The 15,335-nt window shown below is 37.6% G+C and overlaps 1 protein-coding gene across 1 annotated transcript; it reads right to left on the bottom strand.

Annotated features, from left to right (window-relative positions):
* Positions 1-1,240: 1,240 nt before the first annotated feature.
* LOC138958958 (tRNA wybutosine-synthesizing protein 3 homolog) lies at positions 1,241-9,306 on the bottom strand. Its single transcript, XM_070330311.1, has 7 exons — positions 9,003-9,306; positions 7,516-7,596; positions 5,440-5,538; positions 3,668-3,739; positions 2,487-2,555; positions 1,758-1,822; positions 1,241-1,510 (listed from the first exon to the last, which is right to left on the bottom strand). Exons 1-7 carry the CDS (start codon positions 9,186-9,188, stop codon positions 1,273-1,275), a joined length of 810 nt encoding a protein of 269 aa, XP_070186412.1. The 5' UTR covers positions 9,189-9,306; the 3' UTR covers positions 1,241-1,272.
* Positions 9,307-15,335: the final 6,029 nt, after the last annotated feature.

Genomic DNA, 15,335 nt, shown 5'->3' with positions numbered 1-15,335 from the left:
ATAAGAATTGTTTTATTAATTAGTATAATTTTTACTGTTTTAGACAAAGTTTTTCAACTTTACTTTTTACTGTTTTTTTCTACCCCACCTATGTTGACCAAGGTTTTTTTTAGCCGAGACCAGCTGTCGTATTTGTGTTTCAACACGCTGGAATGCAGGCGTTAGATTGACGTTACAGGAAGCGACTGAAGCGAACAGTGTCTGAGCAAATATATCTGTACCTGGTCAGATAGAGCCGCATGAGTGGGTACAGATATATCTGTACCTGGTCAGATAGAGCCGCATGAGTGGGTACGGATATATATATCCGTACCTGGGATGATACTTTTTTCATTTTGTCAAAAGAGGGCATGATGAATGAATATAAAAGAGATGAGTCCAAATGATTTCAGACTAAAAGGCAATGAAAATATGAATGATTCATTTTTATATTTAGTCAAGTTTTGACTAAATATTTTAACATCGAGGGGGAATCGAAACGAGGGTCGTGGTGTATGTGCGTGTGTGTGTGCGTGCGTGCGTGTGTGTGTGTGTGTAGAGCGATTCAGACTAAACTACTGGACCGATCTTTATGAAATTTGACATGAGAGTTCCTGGGTATGAAATCCCCGAACGTTTTTTTTCATTTTTTTGATAAATGTCTTTGATGACGTCATATCCGGCTTTTCGTGAAAGTTGAGGCGGCACTGTCACGCCCTCATTTTTCAACCAAATTTGTTGAAATTTTGGTCAAGTACTCTTCGACGAAGCCCGGGGTTCGGTATTGCATTTCAGCTTGGTGGCTTAAAAATTAATTAATGACTTTGGTCATTAAAAATCTGAAAATTGTAAAAAAAAATAAAAATTTATAAAACGATCCAAATTTACGTTTATCTTATTCTCCATCATTTGCTGATTCCAAAAACATATAAATATGTTATATTCGGATTAAAAACAAGCTCTGAAAATTAAATATATAAAAATTATTATCAAAATTAAATTGTCCAAATCAATTTAAAAACACTTTCATCTTATTCCTTGTCGGTTCCTGATTCCAAAAACATATAGATATGATATGTTTGGATTAAAAACACGCTCAGAAAGTTAAAACAAAGAGAGGTACAGAAAAGCGTGCTATCCTTCTTAGCGCAACTACTACCCCGCTCTTCTTGTCAATTTCACTGCCTTTGCCATGAGCGGTGGACTGACGATGCTACGAGTATACGGTCTTGCTGAAAAATGGCAGCTACTTGACTAAATATTGTATTTTCGCCTTACGCGACTTGTTTTTATTTATGTTTCTTCAAATAACAAGCTGTCAAAACATTCCTCCATTCCACCACTGTCTTTCCCAGAGCTGTGATCACTTGAAAATCCGGAGTCCATATTTCTGTCCACTGAAGCTGTCTTTACACTTTCACTCGGTAGCTTTGTCAGAGCAGGATCTTGCTTGCGATCTTTTTTATTTGTTTTTTTCTTGCTGTCTCTTTCCAATGGGTTTTCAACCAGAGTCTTGAAGTTGTCAAAAAACCTGCAATAAAATGAAATTTTGGTAACTGCTAAGAATGCTTTCTTGTTGTATTGCTGTTTATACCTGTTTGTCTGAAAGAGTTTTACTGGAAAGGTAAAGAGAGAGAGAGTGTGTACAGTGTGTGTGTGTTTGTGTGTGTGTGACTGTAAATGGGGAAAAAAGTGTTAACGAGAGAAAGTGTGTCTGACACATTCTGCCAGAACAAAATTAACTAATTCAAAATTTAAATTCCGCTTTTTTCACATACCTTGCAATTCTTGCCAGGTTTTCTAGCATCTTCTTGTTTGCACAGAGAGCCAGATGCCTGATGTACTGCAACAAAATTCGACAAGCTTGTAGCTGATAGATCATGGAAATAGGGTTAGTGAAAGGGGCTAGCTATCCTATGAGGGGGAAAATGATTATAAAAGAGTAGAGAGCAAAATTTAACTTATATAAAACCTATCAAATAACCAAAGGGAAGTAATCGCTATATAAAACCAACAGACTAGATAGAACATTGAGAGGGAGAGAGATAATGAAAGTGGCTTTCTTTCTCTCTTTATTTGGTGTTTAACGTCGTTTTCAACCGATGAAAGTGGCTAGTTATCCCATAGGGGAGAAAAAAAGATTAAAATAAGGTAGACTGCAGCATCTCAATATACAATTATGTGACATGCAAATAACATTGATGGGCAATTACGTACAGTCAAACCCCCATTTAAGACCTTTTTATTTTTAAATCAGGTCTTAAAGAGGGCTCAGTCTCAAAATGGAAGTACATTTATGGAGATAATGAACAGAAAATTTGATAAGGCAAGATCTTAAAAGAAAGCTTTCACTAAATCAAAACACAAGAATTGTTGGTTATTGGAACGTTTCATTATTATAACCACACAAAAAAAACACACATTGATTCTGAATTTTGGAATGTTAGCAGTTTATTTTTGGTTTTGGATTAATCATTAATGATCACTAGTTTTTGCTTTAAACTTACAGCGTCTGTGACCAAAAGCTCTCCACCGCAAGACAAAGGAGCTTCAAGGGAGTGTGTGCTCCGAACAGCCTGAAACACAAATTTACCCAAAGGACCAATGAAATGAATTCAATCAGGTTGTGCAGTTTGGAAGAGAGAAAAGGCCAACCAATAACTGAATGACACTGAGACAGACAACACACACACACAGTATACGTGCACACACACAGAGAATCAACAAAACAAAACAAAAAACATGACGCGATATCAAAATATTTAGTCAATCTGTCGGCCTCAAACATCACTGTAAATGATTAGTCAGCACAGAGACAACAGATTGCGCTCATCTAGGCAGAAGCATGCAAACATAGTATCAAATATGCATCAGAGATTGTAGATTACTCTTCAGTCTCTGTATGCATACACCGATTTTCTTTATTTCTGAGCACATTTACAGAGTCAACATAACATATCTATTATATTTTTGGATTCAGGAGAAGATAGGGAATACAATGCAATCAATTTCATATCTATTGGTGAAAATTTGATTTTAACCCTTAGGCTGGTTGTCGCGACATATGTTGCGCTACTTTACGTGTACTGTCACCTGGTTGTCACGACATATGTCGCGCTACTGGCTCAGTTTGTTTGTTTGATCGGTTCCGATTACCTCCCATGGATGCAAAAACCTATATGACCGTTTTTCTTTATTTTTCTCTCTGTTAATTCACCGGTGGCTATGTAACATGTGTTACGGGATTGCACCAGTGTAAGGGTTAAATGGTAACTTTACTGAGCAACCAAATGAATTAAATTGTAAACTTCTAACCTGAAATGCAATCCCATAGTCCGGACTGATCGAGTCAAAGACTGCTTGATAAAAATGTCAATCAATTTGACAGTGTCGCCTCAATTTTCACCAAAAGCCGGATATGACATGATCAAAGACATTTATCGAAACTGAGAAAAAATGTGTCTGGGGTTATGAGCTGGAAGAATTTGCCTATATAAAGTTTCATGAAAATAGATCCAATAGTTTTCTTGGAATCGCTATACACACACATACATTCACCACCACCCTCATCTCGATTCTCAGTCTATGTTAAAACATTAGTCAAATCTTGACAAAATGTTAAAAGAAAAAAGAAAAAATATAAAGAAACAACAAATTCACAATTAGGGAAGAAACTACACATACTTACCACAATAATCTTTCCTTTCCCACCAATTGTGATGCCAGAATTCCTGAACCCAGAGGCTACAGCAGCTGCGTGCTAAAATTAATGAAAAACTCAGTTTCACATTTAACAATTTAAAACAAGAACAAAACTTTGGTGTATTTCATTGTTCAATAAGCCATACAGACTAAATATAATACTATTATACATCCAACCTGATGTGGCTTTCTTAATCTTCACTGAATTATGCTTTAGACTACACAGTCCGGATTATGCCGGTCATGCGCGACTCATACTTTATAAAGAAGGATACAACATAATAATAAGGGTATTTATTTAAAGGGCGCAAATCCTAAAATAGTTCTAAGCGCCTTACAATCTTAAATATAATCATCTTAATAACAGCAACAATAAACAACATAAGCACCTTAAATCAATCTTAAATATAATAATCTTAATAACAGCAACAATACACATTTAAAAACAAATAAACTTTAAATAAATGCAACACAGTCATGTACACAATTCAAATGACTATCGTTATCAACAACAATCTCAGATGTTCGCTACACATAATGATGGGACACTTTACCACACGCACACACACACCAGCACAACATAAAAAATATGGGTTGTACATGACCCACGCCATCCCAATAAGAATAAACCGTTTTACGCCTCTTTGCAAAGTATGGATCGTACATATATATGACACATGCCATTAAAAACAATTATGTCACAAAATCCATATCGGATGTACACGACCAACACCATCCCGACTGTGTAGTTCAAATTATGTCATGGTTTATTTGCTTGTTTACAAAGGTAATCATTTAAAGGTGGTCGTCTACATTTTTACTTTTTTTCAATAATCTTATAGATTTCGATACAAAATTATGTCAAATGATGAATGAACCATGGGGAAAAAAGTTATAGAAAAAAAATTATTTGTAAAAAAAGATTTTATTTTTGGGTAGCGTGACTCACGCTTCCTATATTTTGTTTTCTGTTTGCTGAGAACATGTGCTTTGCCTAAAAATACTGACGAATCAAATTCATGTCACTGTGCTTATAGCCACGCCCAAACAAGTGCAGCAACAGTTTGACACTGGAGCGCTGTCCACGCTTTTTTTTTAAACGCACGAAATGCACGGGATTTGAGAGGAGTTTTGCGCTTGGCATTTTCCAAATAAGGATATCCTACTATGAGTACTACGCTGGAATACTACAATGAATTTTCAAACGGCTACACTGGCTTCGTCTTTCCTGATCGAAAGGGGGTGTATTGTTGATATTTGTAGATAATAGACTCTGCATTTTAATGGTCAAATGGCGATTTCGGTATAAAAATGTAGACAAGGACCTTTAAGACCTGGTCAGCAGGAAGGTCTTATTGTGTTTGAGGATTACACAAAGTCTCAAGCAAAAACAACGCATCAGAGGCTAGACCACCACATTAGGCAAGGGATTTATTTCCCACAGTCAATTTTGTGCAGACTCTCCTCGGTGTTCGAACACGCATAGGCACGATAAAGATCCCAAGTTCACAACGAAATGAATCAGGGCTTAGTAACATGAATACACGCATGCAGGAAGAAAAAAATGGGCAGCTCCATACTAAATACGGCAGCTCGCCTTCCCCAGTGAGAAAGCAGCCCGAATTTCCATGAGGGTAACCTCATAGGACAATATATGACACTGTTTACATTACCAGTACCAATATCACACACACACACATACACACACACTCAAGAACTCTTGCAAGAATACACGCAGCTATCACTGCATCATCTTACCAAGCGCTGAGCTAATTGAAGAGTCCGGACTTGTATGTGCATCACCATGGGTTCAAACTTGAAGACTGCTGATCCAGTCATACTCCGAAGACTGGCTTGCTGTTGAAAAACACAATGTTCTATAGATCAGATATATATACATCAATATATTAAACAACTAATAATTGTACTTGTACGTACTTGTGGAAATAATTCTTTGGCCATTCATTAGCAAATTATGATTGGCAGCTTACAAACTGAAAAGATGCCACTATGCAAACTTATTTCTAAACCTTTTATCACTGGATATATATATGTGGGCGTCTTCAATCTTGGCACGGAGAGTGTGACATTTTGTAATTTAAAGTTGGATTGTCACAAAAATTGGCATAGTAGTCCGTTGTTCTTAATTAAACTGAAACACATACTTTTCAAGAGAAAAAAGCAATATTTTTGGCAGTTAAAAGTCCGTTAAATCTAATTTTTAAGCCGATTTTTGTGAAATTTGGTTAGTAGGTCTGTTGTTTCTAACTGAATATCATAACATACTTTTCAAGACAAAAACCAAAGTTTTGGCAGTTTGAAAAACCGTTAAACCCCATTTTTTCACCGATCTTAGTGAAATTTTGTAGGTAGATCTGTTGTCCCTAACTAAATTTCAATTCAAACTTTTGATGAAGAAAAGTAAACTTTTGTCCGTTAAAAACAGTTAAGGTTTGATATTTTTCTTTGATTTTGACGATGTTTGTTTGATAGGACCACAAACCCTGACTGAATTTAGATATACACCTTTTAAGAAGAAAAACAAACTTTTGTCAGTTAAAACCCGTTATATCTCATTTCTGCACCGATTGTGGTCATCAGACGTTGAGGTTAAGCAGACTGATATTTATAGCCTACTCCAACAGGATCAAGCCTGGTACAGGTTCACAGGCCAAATACCTGAGTGTACCGGCTGAATAACAGTGTACGGGCCGAACAGAAATATGTACGGATGACGTCACGACGAAATTACGTATTGTAATGACGTTCAGCGTTCCATTTCGTCATTTTGAAGAATTAATTGCATTGAATTTGCTTGTCAAAACCAGTAGCCATTTGGTGTGTACATCTATTTTGAGTTTTGAACAAAATTCAAACAAGCCTTGCAGCATTTCGATTATATTTTATTTTTTATTGATTTTACTGAATTTTAAATCGATTTTGTCATTCAAAATTCACTGTTTGGAGAGTAACATGCTTGTGGTGTGTTCTCAGGAGTGTTTTTTCCAAAGTCAAATGTCTCTTGAATCTTTGGGGTATGGCAACATAATGATTTCATAAGAGACATCCATAGTGTGATTCGACTTGCTATTCACAGCACAAAGAAGCCAGTGCAAATGTGAGTTCTTGAGACCATTTGTTATTGATTATGTTAGTGTATGTGCTTTGCTGGCCTTAGATGATTCTACTCTCATATTTTCTTGAAAAATGGATGCACGCGACCGACTTTTTACCGTGCCTGTTTAGGCGAAATGCCTTGTCATTTATCAACTTTGCTTAGCATCATTTAACTTTCATCCTTTGTGGTATTTTCAACACCTGTATCGCATTTGAAAACTGTGTAATTTTAAAAAACGAGCACTTCAAAGTTGCGTGTTGACCGATGTCACACATTTCGTCGCCATTTTGACTCGCTCATCGGATTACAAAAATATATTATAAATTCACAAGAACAGATTTTTGTAATATTGAGCGTTCATTTTATTAGTAAAATGCCTCAGAAGGCAAATGAATAACATTTGGTTCTGTCATATTTGCAGCAATGTGTCCAAACACATCCCCAAAGTTGTACACCTATCAATTTTTGGTCTGTGCTCAGTATCAGAGACGCCCACATATATAATGGCCAAATTAAAGGTGTGTCAATCTTTGGAAACTGGATTCGAACATGATTTCTTATCTTTTACTTTTCTCTTCCTGAACAAAATCCAATTGCATCTTTATAAAAGAAAATGACGATAGCTATAGTCATGTTTTCAAGTTACGACTGACCCCTTTCCTGGACTGCATGAACATAATTTATGAAACTAAAAGTTACAAAAAACAAACCCTTACAATGGTGCTGAAGCATGGTTCTTCGTGTGTCACATAAAGCCACTGACAACCCTGTTTCTGAACCTCTCCTTTGTCATCTGTCTGAAACACAGAAGAAGAACAATCACCATTCAATATCATCTCAAGTTTGAAGAATCAGTGTTACTCAGTTGCAGAAGCTAAGCTGATATGCGTTGCGCTTCTCTCTTTTACCTCCATCGCTTTTGTTTCTGCACCCCCCCCCCCCCCCACCCCCTGTTCAGTTTCATGTATGTACATGTATAAACTTAAAAAGAAAAAGTGCTCTACCTAAACCATAATGATTAATCACTTTCTTGGTATTTTGCTTAAGTGGCTAGCACAATTCTGAAGGAATATATGGCCCCAGGGGTGTAATTCTTAAAACACGTACTACCCAAAAGTGACAGACAACTATATTTACCAACATATTGCCTCTCCTTCTATCTCTATCTATCCAGTCTCATGTTACTGAATTAAAAGAAAAAGCATTCTACCTGATTCATGATTTCTTACCAAACTGTAATAAATGAAAGTAGCAATGACATTTACACCTCTCCCTCTGACCCTCGAACACGGGGAGCTGGCCGGCTGCACCAGGAGTACACCCTCCACCCAGCCCTTTCGCACTCATTTTTCCCCCGCACCATCTCCGAATGGAATAAGTTACCAACATTAATATCATCGGCCCCCTCCCTGGAGTCGTTTCACTCCCGTCTCGGCAGCAGTCTCCTGCAGCCGGGCATGATCGAGAGCCGCCCTTGAACGCACTCTCCCCTGTACATAGTTTTAACCTCCCCACCTTTTTAATCTCCCTGTTTGCCGGAGCTAGCCACTCTCGGTAACAGAGAGTTTTTCCCATTTACCCTGAGACGTTCGCAAGAACCCAGTCCTCTACGGAAGAAGAAGAAGAAGAAGAAGACATTGTTGGACTTTTAGACAGGTCTTAAATTCTTCTTCTTCTTTGCATTGAGGGAATCCATATACAGGGCAATTATCTTCACTGGTTGGTGCGCCCAAGGTCCCTAGAGTGAAAGATAAAGTGAATAGTGTACCTATAAAAATAATAACAGGGGTGGGTTGGTAGGCAAGCTACTGCTTTTCGGTAGGTACGCAGGTATATGTGATAAGGTGATAATGTGATATAATTTTTAAACAGGCAACGCATTGCTTCTATTTTTAGGCTTATCTTAGTAAGTGTGTGGGTACAATGTTTGCGTGTAAACGATATGATGTGAATATGCGATGTAAATGTTACTACATGCATGGTTGATTGATTGATTAATTGATTGATTTTACAGACACACAGTCAAGCTTGTAATTTCTCTTTTAGAGATGAATAAAGATTTATTGTATTGTATTGTATTGTATTGTAGTACGGTTATATTTACACACCAGAGGATGTGACACTGTCAATGTGCATTCTGTCAAAATTACAACTATACTGACAATGTTCATAAGATAAACGAGTATTTTTCATCACTACTCACATTATCGACTACAATAATCCGCCCTGAACACGAGCTTGTAGTAAAACAATCACATTGAGAGTTGATGAAATTCACCAGCTCCAAAATCGGGGCATCCACTGATCCTTTCCTTGATAGATCCACGCCCGACAAACACTGTTCTTTTTGCCGTAAAAACTGCTTGCTATGTGTGCTATGAACTTCCATTGTTACCGGTGGTTAATCAGAACAGGACAGCATAGATGAAACTTAGAAAATTCTCTCTCTGCAACAGAAACTAGTTTTCGGTCGTTTTTCTTGTCAATGAGACGCGAGAGTGCTCTCCCCGAATTAGTCAATCAAAGTTAATTCCCTTGCCAACTACAGGCGCACGAAAATATATCAAATGTAAAATAAGTGCCTACTGCTTCAAAGACCATGCGATTATAATTATGTAACACCTATCATACACAACTCAGTCCTTGTGCTGAATATGAACATTAATTCATGATGTATGAATATGCAGCAGAACATTTAATATCCTAGATTCCAGTCATGTAAGCATCACTGAGTGTGAACTTCTTGTTTTTAAAGGTATATTGTGTATATATAAATATGCTTTCCGCTTGAACAATTTTAATCATAATTATTTCGCTTGAGTCAGTAGGCCTTTTCTCGCTGATCGACTTTTTAATCCGCATGGAAATAACAATTCTCACGTTGAATATATATGAGTAGGCCTACACTTTATCTGTTTGCCGCTGTTGCCCGGTCAGTATTGATTTTTAACGTTTCTTTGACCGATATGGCGGCCGGCTGTTTGCTTGTACATAAGGTTGCCATTCTAACTTTCCGTTATCTCATATTCAATTTGTTGTTGTTGTTTTTGCTGGGGTTTTTTTTCTCCCTCGTTTAATGTTGCTGGTCACTATATTTACATATGTGCACTTGCTTAAATATATTACGTACATGATCTTCGTTGACAAAGTTGTTGTCTTTGTCTTGACCTAATTATCTTTGAATTTTATTAGAAAAAGGCTGCAGCTTACGGAGAATATGTTTGTATTGTTGAATGAGAGGACCGTTTTACAAAAAGCATAGCCGACAGATTCCCAAAAGCGTATTATATTAGCACTGTACACACGAGGAAGCTGCTGTGCCTATTTTTGGAACATTGCTTTATCGAGTTTTTATTGGTATTGTCTACTCATGAGGGCGTTTCCTTTGGCCTAAACATTAGTTCGAAATCAAGAACAAAGTCAAATGATCATGCCGTGTTTTTAAACGCCTGTTGGTTAATCAAAGTTTGAAATTTGAATAAAAATGTGCCCAGTACAGTACATTGTATGAATTTGCAGTTGCTGGAGCCCACGGTACAGTGGAGGCATTTCTTTAAGACCAAAGAGTCAAAGCTAGAGGAAGTTATCAAATATGTCTGTGCCTGTTTGTGCGTGTGGATGCTTGCGTGCTCAGTTGCGTTTTACTGACGCGTGCGCGCACGCGCGTGTATGTGTGCGTGTCACGTGTGTGTGTGTGTGGTGTGTGTGTGTGTGTGTGTGTTCCAGCGTGCGCCGTGCGTGCGCGCTTGTGCCTGCATACCTACCTTCCTATCTGTCTGCCTGCCTGTCTTTCTCTCTACCTGCCCGGCTGTCTGTTCATATAGGCCTACCAGTGTTTGTGTCTTTCTGTGCCTGTGTGGATGCGCCTGTGTCAGTCTTTGCCTGTCCGTTGGTGGCGTGTTTTCTGCCATCGTCCTTCTCAGTCTGTCCATTTCAATCTCATGTTCTTGTTGTTTTTACATTTAGTCAAGTTTTGACTAAAGGTTTTAACATCATGAGACGGGGAATCGAGATGAGGGTTGTGGTGTATGTGCGTGTGTATGTGTGTGTGTGTGTGTGTGTGGAGCGATTCAGAAAAAAAAGACTGAACCGATGTTCATGAAATTTCACAGTAGAGTTCCTGGGTATGATATTCCCAGAGTTGTTTTTTTCGATAAATGTCTTTGATGACGTCATATCCGGCTCAGTTTTTGTGAAATTTGAGGCCGCACCGTCACGCTCTCATTTTTCAACCAAATTGGTTGAAAGTTTGGTCAAGTAATCTTCGACAAAAGCCGGACTTTGGTATTGCACTTCAGCTTGGAGGCTTACAAATTAATTAATGAGTTTGCTCATTAAAGTTGTCATTAAAATCGATTTTTCGCCAACAGATTTTAAATTGATTGCATTGTATTTCTCATCTTCTCCTAAATTCAAAAATATATAGATATGTCATGATTACTCTAAAAAATATGCTTAGAATGAAAGGAAGCAGGTTCAGTAAGTACTAAGGGCGTGTGCTTCGCGGAGGCGAGCGTGACCCGTCTCGGTCTTCGGTTAGCCGAGACTATCTGAATGTAGTCTCGGCGATGATTGGTTTGTTGTGTTGATCTTGACTAAATGTTTTTATATCGCTTCACGCGACTTGTTATCTTTGCTGCGCTGACTGCAAAACTCCTCCGCGCATGCTCAAAACTCACAAGAAGCCAGTAGAAATGGAAACAAATGTTCTATCTTGTCGAAGAGAAAGAAAAGGTTTTCTTTCAGAACAAATCACCGATACACGCTGGTGATAGTTTTTTTCTCTCTCAGTTTTAATAAATGTTTTAGATATTCTGTGATCATAAACTTGGCCAGAAAATTATTGCAACAATTTTCGCACGCTAAGAAAAGCATTCAAACGCAATTTATTTTAGTTAAACGTTATATGCCCCAAAAGGTAATTATATGTCAGCTGTACATATCATTTGTCCGATTGATGGTACTTTGTATATAGGCATCCCGTGTCAGCCTCAGTGTCAAACAAGGTCACCCCTAAAATCGACCTGACAACAACCATAGCCCCGTATTTTAAAATCTGCAAAAGATCAGAATATAAACAAACCAAACATTTCTGACAACCATTAAAAAGGACACTCGATTTCCTGTTCCTTGAGAACTTGAGCAGATATGGCTCTTTGGGCGGAGGACCCCCTCAAAAATGGCCGCAAAACGTGCCTTTTTGGGGCTCTGAAACGGTTGACACCTACCGCCTTTGACAAAAGGCTACATAAAGACTAGAGAAGTCAGGTGCATAAAACAAATTGTTCTGAACAGGAAATTGAATGGCCTTTCCAATGGTTGTCACAAGTGTTTGGTTTGTGCATAATCTGTAAATATTGTACAGCAAAGGGAAGCTACCCACGGGAAAATAATCATCGAATATCCTGTTATTAACCAATGAACGCTGGTATGCATATTCGGTGCGGATGCATGATTTGAAACGAAGTGGATATTAGCGGCTCGCAAACGAAGATTCGTCCAAATGATGGTTAAAAACAACCTGCAAGGGACGGAAGCTGAACATTAAAGGTACATACAGTTCAAACAATCAATCAACTGTATTTATTTGACCTTACACAGACTGTAGGAAGAGGCAAGCCGTCTTGAACAATATTTTTCCCCAGGAAGCGACTCCAAAAACACAGAAGACTCGAAGGTGAGTGACGTACCTTGTAGTCTTTCTGTGATAGTAGTAGTCCAGTGGACGATACCTTCCGCCTGTGCTCCGACATGGACGATAACCGAGTTCGGATTCGAACAAGGGTGCTGTGAACTGGTCGGAAAATCTCCGCATATTGCTTGGTGGTATTTTGGTTGTGAAACATCTTTTCTTGACGTTTTCACAAAGTCAATCCAAGCTGTTCTTATGTGAGAGACTTCAGGGAACCCGTAACCGTAAACGACGCAGAGTCTTCCCATGCTGACAAGCACTCGTCTATGGCAATCCGTTTGTAAAGAAATTACGTTTTTTCCTGTTGATCTAAATAATGAATTATTTAACTAAATAATTCATTATTTACACAAAAGTAAAAAGTGTGATTGTTGTAATTAAAGAAATCTTTTATTTACTAAACAATTCATTATTTAATAAAAAAAAATCCATTATTTACTATATAATGCATTATATACTATAGAATGCATTGTATACTATAGAATGCATTCTATAGTATAGAATGCATTCTATAATATAGAATGCATTCTATACTATAGAATGCATTGTATACTATAGAATGCATTCTATAACGTTACGAAACTACTACAGGACAGCTCCGCATGGCTCTGTCAGTAAAAGAGGGATTTTTGGCAAATATGAGAGAGAGAGAGGGAGAGAGAGAGAGAGAGAGAGAGAGAGAGAGAGAGAGAGAGCGGGAGAGAGAGAGGGAGAGAGAGAGAAACAGAGAGACACAGAGACACAGAGAGACAGAGAGAGAGACACACACAGAGAGACAGAGAGAGACAGAAACAGAGAGAGAGAAACGGAGAGAGAGAGAGGGAGAGAGAGACTCAGACTCAGAACTTTATTACAAAAGGATAAAGGTTTTAGGCAAAGCCTATTCTTCCAACCTGTCCTTTATACAACACATAAAGACAGACGAACATAACAAATAAAAATTCAATCATATAAGATATAGAAATACATTGTAGAGAGGGAGAGAGAGAGGGAGAGAGAGAGAGAGAGAGAGAGAGAAACATAGAGAGACAGAGACACAGAGAGAGAGAGGGAGAGAGAGAGAGAGAGGGAGAGGGAGAGAGAGAGAGGAAGAGAGAGAGAGTGGGAGAGGGAGAGAGAGAGAAACAGAGAGACAGAGAGAGACAGAGAGAGAGACACACACAGAGAGACAGAGAGAGACAGAAACAGAGAGAGAGAGAAACGGAGAGAGAGAGAAAGAGAGAGAGAGAGAGAGAGAGGGAGAGAGAGAGAGGGAGATAGAGGGAGAGAGAGAGAAACAGAAAGAGACAGAGACACAGAGAGACAGAGAGAGAGAGAGAGCCACACAGAGAGACAGAGAGAGACAGAAACAGAGAGAGAGAAACGGAGAGAGAGAGAGAGAGAGAGAGAGAGGGAGAGAGAGAGGGAGAGAGAGGGAGAGAGAGAGAAACAGAGAGAGACAGAGACACAGAGAGACAGAGAGAGAGAGAGAGCCACACAGAGAGACAGAGAGAGACAGAAAAAGAGAGAGAGAAACGGAGAGAGAGAGAGGGAGAGAGACAGACAGACAGACAGAGACAGAGAGAGACAGAGACAGAGAGAGACAGAGAGAGACAGAGACACTGACACAGTTTAATTGAATAGAGAGAAAGAGAGAGAGAGAGAGAGAGGGAGAGAGAGGGAGAGAGAGAGAGAGAGAGAGAGAAACATAGAGAGACAGAGACACAGAGAGTTGAGTTTCTTAGCGTTATAGAATGCATTGTATACAATAGAATGCATTCTATAATATAGAATGCATTCTATACTATAGAATGCATTCTATATTATAGAATAGAATGCATTCTATATTATATAATGCATTCTATACTATAGAATGCATTCTATAGTATAGAATGCATTCTATAGTATACAATGCATTCTATATTATACAATGCATTCTATATTATACAATGCATTCTATAGTATACAATGCATTCTATATTATAGAATGCATTCTATAGTATAGAATGCATTCTATATTATACAATGCATTCTATATTATACAATGCATTCTATAGTAAATAATGCATTATATAGTAAATAATGGATTTTTTTATTAAATAATGAATTGTTTAGTAAATAAAAGATTTCTTTAATTACAACAATCACACTTTTTACTTTTGTTAAAATATTGAATTATTTAGTTAAATAATGAATTATTTAGCTATATAATGAATTATTTAGTTAAATAATTCATTATTTAGATCAACAGGAAAAAACGTAATTTCTTTACAAACGGATTGCCATACTCGTCTGCAGATCTAGATCCAAATCGCGCTGCTGTTTCCCAAGTCTACGTTATCAGCCGAATATTCTATTTTTAGCGTCATCGTCTTGTTTCAGTGCGAGCTTTTCCGGGCTTTTCCTACTAGCTTTCAAGTTCAAGTTTATTAGTCCATAACCCATGGGGGCATTTTGAACAATAAATACAATCAATACAATCATGATATATGCTAATGTAATAAATAAATAAATTTAAAAAAATAAAAAATAAAAAATTATGAAAAACTGTTACAAATTCTATTAGTAAAGTCCAAAATATTCTTTAGCAATTTCTTTTTCTTAGTAGCAAACAACTTTTTAAATTTAAGTGCATTAGGTTTTTTCCAATAGTAAGGTGGTAACAACTCAGCTCTTTCTTCTTTGAAAAAATCACAGACAAATAAATAATGGAATTCATCACCTATGTCATGCGATACACATTTGGTGCAAGTTCTTTCTGACCTCGGGATGTTAAGATAACGTTCTTTCTGTACAGGCAAATTGTTGTTTAATGTTCTAAACTTCATCATTGAAACACATTGCTGATATGGCAGGGTTGTGACG

The sequence above is a fragment of the Littorina saxatilis genome, linkage group LG2 (genome assembly GCF_037325665.1).
Source record: "Littorina saxatilis isolate snail1 linkage group LG2, US_GU_Lsax_2.0, whole genome shotgun sequence".
Taxonomy (NCBI): domain Eukaryota; kingdom Metazoa; phylum Mollusca; class Gastropoda; order Littorinimorpha; family Littorinidae; genus Littorina; species Littorina saxatilis.
The sequence above is the reverse complement of the archived record's forward strand: the minus strand, read 5'-3'. Positions and strand labels throughout refer to the sequence as shown.